The sequence below is a fragment of the Alosa pseudoharengus genome, unplaced genomic scaffold (genome assembly GCF_046254945.1).
Source record: "Alosa pseudoharengus isolate Yale_2024_CS ecotype anadromous, Long Island Sound unplaced genomic scaffold, YU_APseudo_1.1 YU_APseudo_1.1_scf_23, whole genome shotgun sequence".
NCBI lineage: Eukaryota > Metazoa > Chordata > Actinopteri > Clupeiformes > Clupeidae > Alosa > Alosa pseudoharengus.
This window is the reverse complement of record NW_027468685.1, coordinates 33,081,506-33,093,913: the sequence shown is the minus strand read 5'-3', so window position 1 is coordinate 33,093,913 and position 12,408 is coordinate 33,081,506. Positions and strand designations below refer to the sequence as shown.

Sequence of the window (12,408 nt, the reverse complement as noted above, 5' to 3'; positions counted from 1 at the left end):
CATACATTGACTTATTTGTGGTGGCCCACCACAATATCAACATTGACCACCACACAATGATTTTCCAGGTTGTACTAAATTGTGCTAAAATCTGGTTTGCATCATAACCACGCTGTGCTAATTTGTTAAAAACTGTTGCATTTAAGTTCATTCTGCAAACCAACGACCACAAATGGAATTCAATTCTCTGGGAAATACTGCAAGATACTATATGAGTACTGATTTCATTGAAATAGACAGGCATATCTTGCACTTATTTAGGTTTTAGCTAGACTACTTACAACTCAAGAATGATGAGGATTTAACTAACGTTATGGGAGAAGCATAGCGCATGAAACCATGACTCATTTGACTAAGCATGCCACCAAGAACAGGGACTGTTAAACCTGACATGAATTTTTTTTTTTTTACATGCACATCATGTTTATATAATTTATCTGAACTTGATCAATTGATGATAATGAACCTGTTGCACTCGTTCACTAACCTTCAACCTATCCTTGGCTAACATTACGAGTCTCAGACTAACGTTACCTCATTTTTTTTGTAATCACAAATGAGATGACGAGACATACTTGTATAAGATACATTTTCCTGATATCCATAAACAGAAAACACTACTTTGGTTATTAGTCAACATAAAAAGTAATTGAGAGAGAACAGGTACATAAGTAGTAGTTTGCAACTATCTGTAAGTGGGATATTGATAACATTAGCTTTACATGCCAGAAAGGAGTAATGTTAACATTGAGTATATAAGTAAGTATACTCTTGATCCTGTGAGGGAAATTTGGGGCTTTTCTCAATACAAAGTACGCTAAAGAACCGTCTCCCGTTCTTGAAAGTTCGAACTTGAAAAGTTAAGATCGTGAGTCCAGACCAGGGCATGAAATTGGCACCCGCCCACACGCCAAATGCGGGTAACTTTTGTGATTGGCGGGTGAAACTGTCAATGTACCTGCCACGTTGGCGGGTAGCCAACACAACACTGAGCAAGGAGATGCACTGTCCGTTTGTAGGCTCGGAGAAAGCGAGATCAAACCCATTTGCAGGGGTGGGTAGTAGCCTAACGCGTTACATTTTTTTTTTCGAGGAACGGCAAACGACTTTCCTTTTTCAAAACGGTAGCCTACTTCTACTCTTAGGCTACTCAAGTACATTTTTAAGCCAATAATCTACTCTTTTACTCCGCTACATTTCAATTGCCTTACATTACGAGTACAAGTTTATTATTGGAGAAAGTATCTCGAAGAGGGAAAAGCGCACCTCTCCCAGGAGAAAAGAAACGGGGCTTCAGAATGCGTTAGCCCACGATTATAAAAGTAATGCCTGGCCTAGCTAACAGCTCAGTTAACACAATGACGTACAGTTGCTGCATCTTCTGGTGAGGCTGCCAGAGTAGCAACGAGACTAGAGGTAGGCTATGACATGACACGGAAACTTTCACGTATATTCATTTCTGGCCAGCATCGTTCAACAATCACATTGGACAAGGAAAGTAGGCCTACAACTTAATTTACAAGCAAATCAAATGCACTGGAAATCGAGCATACAAGTTAGAAAAAGCCTAGCATTCATTTATGTAGCCTCAATGTTGCAGGACACGACATGAGACGGTCGGCTGAGAAAAAAGATAGCCTGATCTGTCGCTCTGCCCGAGTGGATATGCCTAGACTATTATAGCCTAAATATAGGTCTACCCATAATATAGCCATTGTTTTTAGGTTACATTGTCTGTATGGTGGAGTTATAACCAGACTTCTAGCAATGCAAAGCAGAAGAATCAGCTGCAATGTATTGGAAGACTGCTTTTCAATCCATAGCCACGTAATGCTTATTCTGGCTATGACAAAATATATTAAATAAAATATATTTCAATTGGGCTTTTAAAATATGTTTGACTATATGATTAGCCTACAGAGGAGGAGAATATGCATAAAGGATACTTTTGTATCCCTTTAAAGGTCCATCAAAAATATAAAAATGTAGGCCTACAAAAAAGTAACTTGTTAGGCCTACTTGAGTAATTTATTAACAAAGTACTTTTTTTTACTTTTACTTGAGTACTGTAATGTGTATTCTGTACACGTTCAAGAACCATTCTTATGCATTTTCTGAGTCGTTCACCTTTATTTTGGGCACAAAATAATTTTGGCTGGTAAAAAAACACTGTGGCAGGTGGATTTCAAAATTCACCTGCCACAGTGGCTGGTGGCCAAAAAAGTTAACTTCAGGCCCTGGTCCAGACTCTGGAGAACGCGAGGACACAGGACGCTCAATTTGCAGTTTGAGACAGCAGCGTTCTTGCCAACGGCAGCTTCTCTCGGAACAGCTCGGGAGTCTAGTCATTTACCTATTGCTCTATTGGTCTACCCAGTATTTCTGACATTTACAATAAAATATACAATTCACCAGCTTGTTTAAGTTTGTTTCTTCTTTCTTTAATTAAATATTAATAAGAATATATTCACTTGCCGATGGCGGGAACAACGTTTGAAGTTCGCAGTTTGAGTGACAGTTAATATTAACGTTAGTTGTGAAGCCTGTAGCCTACCGTTTATAGCCTAAACATGGATCGGATTGTAGCAGCAATTATGATAGGTAGGCCTATTATGTATCAATGCTGCCATTTCTCTTATGTGAGTGTCACGGCTGAACTGACGTAATGCATTGTGGAATCTTCAATCCACCAAGTCACCACCCGATGCATCCTTGCTAAAACCAACGATTCGAGAACACTTCCGGGAATGTTATGCGTTCTTGAATAAATGCGAACTTGTGAATTGGAACAGTACTTCGGCGGTGATTGATGACGTTTCAGAACGATTTTCAAGTTCATGAGAACACAAGTAAGGGTGTCACGATTTCGATTTTATTTCGAAATCGATCGAAATTACATCTCAATCTCGAACTTCGAACTTAAAAGTAGAATCGACGATGCAGCCACAGCCCCAATGTCACGTCCAGCATGTATGACAAGACGCACAAACACACATGCACGTGCTGAACTGCAGCGCCAACACTCCTCTAATTTTAAGCTGCAGCCAGTTAAAATATAGGCCTACACATCAACCTACCGAAATCAAAGCCCCTCTTGCTACTTTGAAATCACCGGTGTGGAAGTATTCGTTCATTCACGTCAATTGAAACTAACTTAGCCTACTCAACTTAGCAAGTGAAAAGATGGTCTAATTACACTCCAAAGTTACTTTAAGGCTTAAAATGCACATTTATAAGTACATATTCCATGAACACTAACCTTGGGTCTCTTCGGAGTGTGCTGAAACAATGAAATTAACATTCTGTGTTGTTTCATTTTACCATGTTCACGTCTCTATTTTGGCCTAATGTTAGTTCTGTTTACATTACAACCTCGCGGTTGGAACGGTTTCAAAGCGGTTTCAAAATAAAAGCCCCCCGAAAAAGAAAAGGCCAAAAAGAGTAAATAACATATAAGGAATGCATTAATAGTAATATTTTAAAAAGATCGAAAATCGAATCGAATCGTGACTTTAAAATCGAAAATTACATCGAATCGAGGATTTGGAGAATCGTGACACCCCTAAACACAAGTATAGAAAAGAACGCATATTGAGAAAAGCCCTTGGTCTCTGCATTTATCCCAATTAGTGAAACACACTCGGCACACAGTGAACACACAGTGATGTGAAGCACACACTAATCCTGGCGCAGTGAGCTGCCTACAACAACAGCGGTGCTCGGGGAGCAGTGAGGGATTAGGTGCCTTGCTCAAGGGCACTCAGCCATGCCTACTGGTCGGGGTTCGAACCGGCAACCCTCCGGTTACAAGTCCGAAGCGTTAACCAGTAGGCCACGGCTGCCCCTATTTGCCCCATTAAGTGTTATATCTGCAAATTTATCAAACTTTATGGTTAATTAGGCTATGACCCATCACTGAATTATGTCTATATTTTGCTGGTGCTAGCTAAACTCAAACTGACTTTCACAGTGACAGCCATACGAAGATGCCAGAGAGAGGCAGCTAAGTTAGGCATGAAAAACGTTAAATATATTACACTTTCATATTTTTACTGTTATATTTTTATTTTTGTCATTTTCTTACATCAATATGATCGTCACTGACATCAAAACATGGTGGATGCACATCAGACATAACAGACGCGGACGCTTGTTAGAAGCCATAACTCCAGAGGCACCGCAACTCCTTAGCTGGTCAGTCAATAGTGTAGGCTAAACTCAAAAATACCAGAGAAATGTCAGTAGTGACGTAGCCATTTAAGTGTGTCAAAATAAAAGTGTAGTGGTCATGTGTCCACTAACACTGTATTATTTAATCTATGAAGGTTAACTTATACTGTAGCCGATGTCTCTAAGAATTGCAGCCGTTACAGGAGAATATAGAACGCCCTTTGACGTTTTCCCACATATGCACTTTTGCCAAAGTTTTCAGAAATAATAGTTTTCAGTGAAAATAGTTATGCATCTTTTTATATGGGGTCTTCAAAGCCATCTGATTAGCTTCTATCCACAGCGTTTTTGTTGCAAACAAAATCGATCTAACCGTGCTCAGGTGATGTGATCGACGAGGCACTGTTGCTTATCTGTCCATCAATGTATAAAGCCTGGGATAAAGCGGGGCTAAGTTTGGCTGGCCCCCAGGCTACTAAAGTACTACGCTGTATTGTTGTATAGCCTAACTGCACTGTAAAAACTGCAGCTATTTTTTGTAAGGGAGATTATTTGGTAGTAATGGTAGATGCACAAATCTACATAATGCTCTACATAACCGCTAGGTTTATTTATTTTGAAGTGACTAGGGCTAGTTTACAGCATGACCTTTGTTGTGCATATTAATAAATTGCACTTAACGCAAAATATTTTTTTATCTGGTTACTCGAATAATCGATCGATAGAATACTCGATTCCAAAATGAATCAATAGCTGCAGCCCTAGTCACTTTAACTACTTTTGAAAGTTCAGACGCTCTGATTTACTTAAAGAAGTTGAAATTAGAGAGGAAAATACTTCTATTACATTTCGTATATAAGATAATAAATCTGCTTCGCTTTAAGGTTGGACATGACCAGAGTTGAGTGTAACGCGTTAGAAAGTAACGTGTTACTGTAATCACATTACATTTGTCAGTAATGAGTAGTGTAACATGTTACTGTTCTAAATTCAGTAATCACACTACAGTTACTAAAAGTGTGTGAGCAAGGATTACTTTATTCTCCTATTTGAGATTCTCCTATTAGGAAATAGGAATTCTCCTCCTTGAGCCCTGGAGACGCATGTTGCGGTGTGCTTTACCCTGTCATGTCGGGTGCGTGGAATCAGGCCGCCTCCTACTGCAGCTGCCTCTGAGACGGTCTTCTTGGCTTTAAATCAGGGGTCTCCAACCTTTTTGGGAATGAGGGCTACCTGAAGACCCAAAATCATATAGAGGGCTACTCATTTAAAACAAACATACCCTCACCCCTTTTTTGCGAGGGTAGTCCTCCTAAATAATAGGCCTATGTGATTTTTACTTTTAAATTATCAATATTGTGCAGGCCTATACGTCTTTATATATTAAGCAACTGTATTTTCAAATGTAATATCAATAACCTATGCAACACTACCAACATTTTTGTTCAGTTTGTTCATTTCAAAGTTTGCATGGGGAATCTAATCTATTTTTTTTTTTTTTACAAAAAAAAAAATTTTTGTGCAATTAATAATTTGGGTTACAATTTGTACCCAATTTATACCCACCCACCATTATGAATTCAGGGGTTGTTTAAGTTCTGATTTCAGTGGACAATTCGGTTTTAACATTTCAATTGTAATCGCCACACCACCCTAACATATGAAAACTCCTTTTAAAGTTATTGCACACCTGAAATGATCCATGATCTGACAAAAAAGGGTAGCCTAATGCACAGTCCTGCTCAGTCATGCATGCTAATAACATTTACAGCGCTATTAGGCTATACGGCAGTTGCCTATGGAGAAAAGGCCTGTGAGCTAAAGCAATTGTTTTTCAGTCCTTGAAATCATGCAAGAACCGTATTTGACGAACATGGAATGGCAACAGAACTTTTGCAAAGATATGCTTCCATTGGCTACACCAGACAAGCAAGTTTTTTCCCCCTTTACTGTCTATGCGTGCGAGCAGCGTGTATGCGCTCCGCTTCCGTTGTTGTTTAAAGATTGAATGGGAAACGGATTTGGAGCCAAAGGCTAAAATTTAACGCAGCTACAATTTGTAAGGTATCACCAATATCAATTTAATGTTACAGATGTATGGCTACATACATTCTTAAAATGGTTCTGGTCTAGAAATATCTATTGAAAACTTCACAATGGAGCGTGTTTTTAGCGTGATCTGCAGGCGACCTGTTGGCTATTTTTAGAAAGTGCGCTGGTGGCACCTCATAGTCGTCCCGCGGGCTACCTGGTGCCCGCGGGCACAGTGTTGGAGACCACTGCTTTAAATGATACCTCTTTGCTTTCCTATGTACAATCAGGCCGTTTATAAGAGATAAAACTAAAAGACTAAATATTTCCTGTATTAAAAAAATCTGCTGTTCAAAATGTCGCGGTAGCGAGGTTAAACTGCGTTGCCGATATTAGTGTGTTTGTGCACGCGCGCATCTTCTGGGAAGGCGACAAGAACATCTGCAAAAAACATAACCCATCGGAGTATTTGTTAGCTTAATACTGAGCGGGAGAGCAAGAAACCGTGCACAACTAACTAATGCCTAGTCTGAAGTCATTCACATCACGAATTGCCTCCAAAAAGATTTCAGGGTATTATACAACCTAGGACTGCCACTGTTTTCAATGTGAACAAGAGCATCTTAATGACAGTGCGCAACTCGCGAGCACACTTCAATTCAATTTTGTTGTTGTGTGCGTGTCACCATTCAACATTGCGAGGGAGGGTGCGCAAGCAGGGCAGCAGCGCTTCCATAAAGCAATTCGAATTTGCACAATTTTTAAAAGCAACACTGGGGTGGCGTGTTTGAACTTGAAGGCAGCTTTCAGTAAGACAAAGCAATGATTAGCTATCTGTAAGAAATATCTGGTAGGCCTACAGCGCAACCTGGGTTGTAGAGTGTAGTAGACTAGATTATGCTACCTAATGTTTCATACATCATAAATTAAATAATAAATAAAAGGGGGCATATCAATAACAGCGTCCATAGGAGCATTTCAGCGCAGTAATGCAAAAGTAATGTAATGCGTTACTTTCCATAGAGAGTAAAGAAGTAATGCAAGGGATTACATTTTTTTACAGTAGCAAGTAATGTGTAATACATTTTTTTGAGTAACGACCCCAACACTGGACAATACATACGTCACGACCAAATGTTAGTGATTGGTTATGGCAGATCCTGAGTGGCTCTGGGCAGATGCAATTGGCATTGTCCATAACCTGGCAGTGCCATGGCAAGCCGTTTTAACATTAAATATGGCAAGCCACCTGCACTGGATGAACTTTAAAGCAGAGGAACGATTGATTAGGCTACTTGCCATTGTGTGCATCCATGGTAAGCCATTAAACGTAAGCCATTTAAAAAAAAAAAAGTCCTCACTACAATAATTCCCTATTAAATAATTGAACAATTTAAACTATCCAACTATTAACCTGTTCAGCCTTTCCAACTGTCAGTTGTCATGAACTATGACTTGCATTTTCATGCACTGGTAATTCCTCGGAATTACATTTTCTAGTTTATATTCTTTTCCATTTAAGTCATGTCAAGTCAGGTTTACATCTCACTACTAGTTGTACACTGTTATTATTGTGTATGTGACGGATCATTATTCTAATAAGTGAAAGGTGTACGGAACAAAATCTGAACCAAGTTTCTATGTTTAAAAGGTAATGGTGCAGATGTGCACCATTGGCTATGACAATCTGGAGGAAATTGTCATTGTCAAAAAGAAAAGAAAATCTAAAGGAAAGCTTTATTGTTGTAAGTTGTTTTGTTGTTACTTTCAGTGCCCTTAAAGACAGCCGCTTTCCCCCCATGACGAGGGATGAGCTGCCACGTCTCTTCTGCTCAGTATCTCTGCTCACCAACTTTGAAGATGTTGGCGATTATCTTGACTGGGAGGTAAGATGATATCTTCAAAAAAAGCAACAAAATCTATTTTAATGTTATTGCACACACTGATTGACACTGAACAATGCTCTTCAATCATATACAGTGCAACCGGAAAGTTTTCAGACCCTTTCAAGTTTTCCACATTTCTTTGTTTCAGACTCTTCTTAATGATTAAATTAATACTCAGTAATATCAATACTCCACAAAAAAGCAGGTGTTTGGAGTATTTTGAAAATGTATAAAAACTTTACATTACAGTATTAGGAGAGGCACGCATGTAAGGTCTACAGAATTGTCCCTAGACCGTAGATTGTGTCAAGACAGCGGCTCTTTCTGCCGCATTGAAAGAGCATCGTTTAACTCTCTGTAAAGCGCCTTGAGACATGTGTAATGTTTTGGCGCTCTATAAGGGAAATTAAATTGAAATTGAAATAATTCTCAAATGGTAATTCTGTAAGGGTTCTTCCATGTCCACAAAGGAACTCTGCATCTCATTCATAGTAACCTCATAGTGATAGTTACCTGTCTGACCAAGGCCCTTCGTCCTGGATTACTCAGTTTGGCTGAGCGGCCAGTAAGGATGTAAAGATGTGCTCAACTCACGATTCGATATGATTCACAATTTTAAGGTCACAATGCGATTTTCTCACATTTTTTTTAGTTGATTAAGCTTCAATCAGTTTTATTATATATTTATTATAATATCTATATTATTATTATTATTATTATTATTATTATGTCAGCAGCACTGGTTGAAGCCTGGAAATATTGTAAACAAAGTAGCCTAATGGGTTAGCCTACCTTATCATAGTTTACTGTTTGGACTGTTCTGTTTCCCCCATGTGTGTTTAAGTTTCAAAATAATACTTTTTCTCTTTGTGACAGGCCCTTTAAGTCTGGGAAAATACCTTTCCATTTACATCGGGATTAACACGATAAGACCTGACCAGTCAACTTGAATGCAACAGTTTGGAAAAAAAAAAAATCAGTTGTGTGCTAATAATGCTAAGTGGATTTAATAGCAACTTAACACCAACAGTCCTTGCTTTCACATTCATTGTGAATGTTTGGATGCGAGAGAGAGACAGACAAAGTAGTTGCATCGCGATTTATTTTCTTCCCTCAACTGGTCATAATTTTCACACGATAGCTCAATTGACCTGTCGCTAAGCGCCACCCTTAGAACGCAGATGAAATGACAGTCTAGCCTCAACAGACTCGGACATCAGCTCGAACAACTCCATAGGAAACAACAGGGAGGAAGCATTACAAATTAAAGGTTAGGTCCATGTGTTTGTGCTATGTCGTGAATGTGAAAATGAACAGCTAACTCCTCTGTCAGCTCTAGCCACTGAAAAGAAATAAGCGGAGAAATTAGGCCAATTGCAAAAGCTCTTCAGATTGACGTGGAATTGATGAGCTCATTGCTATTCATGAGCTCGCCCAGTTGAGACCGTGCCCACAAAATTCGTTTAGCTCTGTGACAGTTTTCGTAGGCCCATGCAAGAATGGCTGAATGTCAACGGACTTGTGTGCTATGCACAAATAGAACTTCAACAATGCATTTTGCCCAAGAACCCAGATCAAATGGCTTCAGTTTATTTTTTGGAACAATGCCACAGGCTTTGCAAAAAGGTTGCTGTTGAAGCCTGGAGCAGGCTACCATCACAGTCTATGACCAGTGCCTGTAAGTAAAACGTAATTGTCAACTCAAGGAAGTGCTATGTTATACAGGTTTAATGAACTCGCTAGCCTAGCAGGTTTTATTTATGCACATTTGGACAATGCTAGCCAAGCTAAGTTCATGCCATGAAGCTAAAATGAGTTGATAACGGCTGTCATGTTATGGACGAAACCTACTAGCTGTTAGCCAATCAGTCAAGCAGCTTAGCTCGTTGAATATTAATGAGAACTGGCGCAAATCGAGCAGAGTCTTCATGCAGGCTTTCAATACCACACTAGAATGGCTTGAAACAAGATAACCAAGGCATGTTTTCCACAAAAAATGTTAGAGTCCATGGTAGAACTTCAGACATTACCACAAAGTAATAAAATACGTGTGGCAGGGCATCTTTAATGGTTGATTATGGAGTTTATGTCTTCAAAAAACCCCGATGGATAACCATGGTCAAACGTTGTGCATGGGGGACGTGTAATACCGATAGCCGGTACCCCGAGTGGCTAGTAAACGGGGTATATTTCATCAACAGTAGCCTACAGGACGTAGGCCATTTGCAACAGCTCAACGTAATGTAAGCTATTAAGCCAACAACGTGGGCACAGTAACCAGGTTCCCTGTTAAATCTCAAGATGAAAATGCTCATTAGCCAACTACTATATTCTTACTACATCGAATGTTAATGTAACCTAACATATCTCGGTCTCAATCTTCAACTAGCTAGCTAACTAGCATTAACATTAACGTCAGTGGTTTTTGCACGGTGATCTGGCTACTCACCTCCACTTTAAGATTGTCACCTTGTATATATTTTAAAGTTTTGAATATACCCCTCCATAGCATAATTAAGTCCCCTTTGATTGCTTCTGGAGGAAATTAAATCCTTTTTTAACCAAAACGTCCTCAAAGCCTGCTTTGATATACTGTCAGCTGTCATTCTCCATAATGTATTTCTAATCAAGTCTGGTATGTTTGTCTGAGTTTCACATGGGGGGCGGGGCTTAGCGACAGGTTAATTGAGCTTGATTTTCACACAGCTCAATTGCAAGCATCATAACAAGTTGTCTGAATACTTATGTAAATGGGATATTTCAGCCTTTTATTTTTTATAAATGTACAAAACGCTCCAAACACCTGCTTTTTGTGGAGTATTGGAGTGTTGTGCGTAGACTGACGAAAACAATTAAGTGAATCCATTTTAAGAGTCTGAAAGATAACAAAATGTGGAAAACTTGAAAGGGTCTGAAAACTTTACAGTTGCACTGTATATATGTTTTCTTTAATGACAGTTTGTTATCTCAGATTCATTAGAGTCTCATCACATTATAAAACTCATTTGTATTCGCAGAGTGGGTGTGGTTACTTAATTATTATCCAAAGCATCTTACATCAAAATAACAATATAACGATACACTGACATTGGAAGAGTATAAGATTATGGACAAAATAGGGCTAATCATTTTACAATAACTATAAAATAAAATCACCCCAAAGTATGGGGTGACTACTAATTAGCCTAGATGATGGTTGAAAAGGTGCATTTTGAAAGGTTCTTGAAAATGCCAAAAAGAAAACAGCCAGACTATAAATAAAAAGACTACTACTTACCCTATCAACAAGGCAACAATGACACAAGTGGTTTAACTACCAACAACCAATGAAAAATATTTTGTTTTTAACCCTTTAGCCGCCAGGGTTTAAAAAGAATAAATTGGATTTGTACATACAAATTTCAAAAGACCATGGCTTGCAAGTGGTCAGAGATAAAGTCCTACTGTAAATGTGAAAATCATTTAATATGAACAGAAGTTTATGAAGGGGGTAAATTTACTCATCTAATTTGCATATTATGACGTCACTGGATGGTAACCACCGTGAATTATGCACATTTCAGTAAATACTAGATGTTGAACATATTTGAGCAGTTTTTCTTTCTTTTTTTGTCATTTCACCGACATAACAAATGAACAGGAATACAGTCACATGTAAACCAACAATAGTAAACTATTACTATAATCACAAACCCTATGCTACTATACAATAAAGTAGCCTGGTCAAATCAGTTCCATATCGCGGGTGACTTTGTAGTTCTTCATAGCCCTATTTTTACAACCCTTGCTGTCTATACCACGTCCATTACGGACACTATCATCACTATTGCCACTGGAACCTCCAGCTATGTTGGGCAGAGGGTCGAAATCGGTCGAAATAAGCATGGTATGCTTAGTGGACACTGTCGCAAAGACGTACCTCCATTCACAGACGCTCCGTGACTATCAGTCAATAGACGATCGATCATATTCTCCAAAAGGCAGATATTCTCCTTCAGAATCAGAATAGGTGAATAACAGATCCAAGACTTCATCGAACGTGAATTTTTTTTTCAACATTTGGTGTATTTCTGCTTCAATTTGTGCAAAACTATGGCCCGCATCGCTTCCGCGTTATGGAGGAAATGCACATCGTCTTCGTGTGTTTCTCGCGTGTTTTCACATGCTTCCTGAAAACTTTGAAAAAAAAAGGTTGAGCTTGAATCGAAGCTCTGGGTGTCTGCCAACTAGTGATCAAGAGTACAAATGAGATTTTACACTGTACTCGCGTCTATCGTCTGTTTTATTCAGTAATGACGCTTGTCGCAATATTGCGACATGG

The 12,408-nt window shown here is 38.9% G+C and overlaps 1 protein-coding gene across 1 annotated transcript in view; it reads left to right on the top strand.

Moving 5' to 3' along the window:
* The window catches only part of ammecr1 (AMMECR nuclear protein 1), an 84,437-nt gene that overhangs the window by 46,144 nt on the left and 25,885 nt on the right, over window positions 1-12,408 (top strand). Inside the window, exon 3 of the mRNA XM_076302399.1 lies at window positions 7,973-8,087. Within this exon, the coding sequence (XP_076158514.1) occupies window positions 7,973-8,087 (115 nt within the window). The remainder of the gene's footprint in view (window positions 1-7,972; window positions 8,088-12,408) is intronic.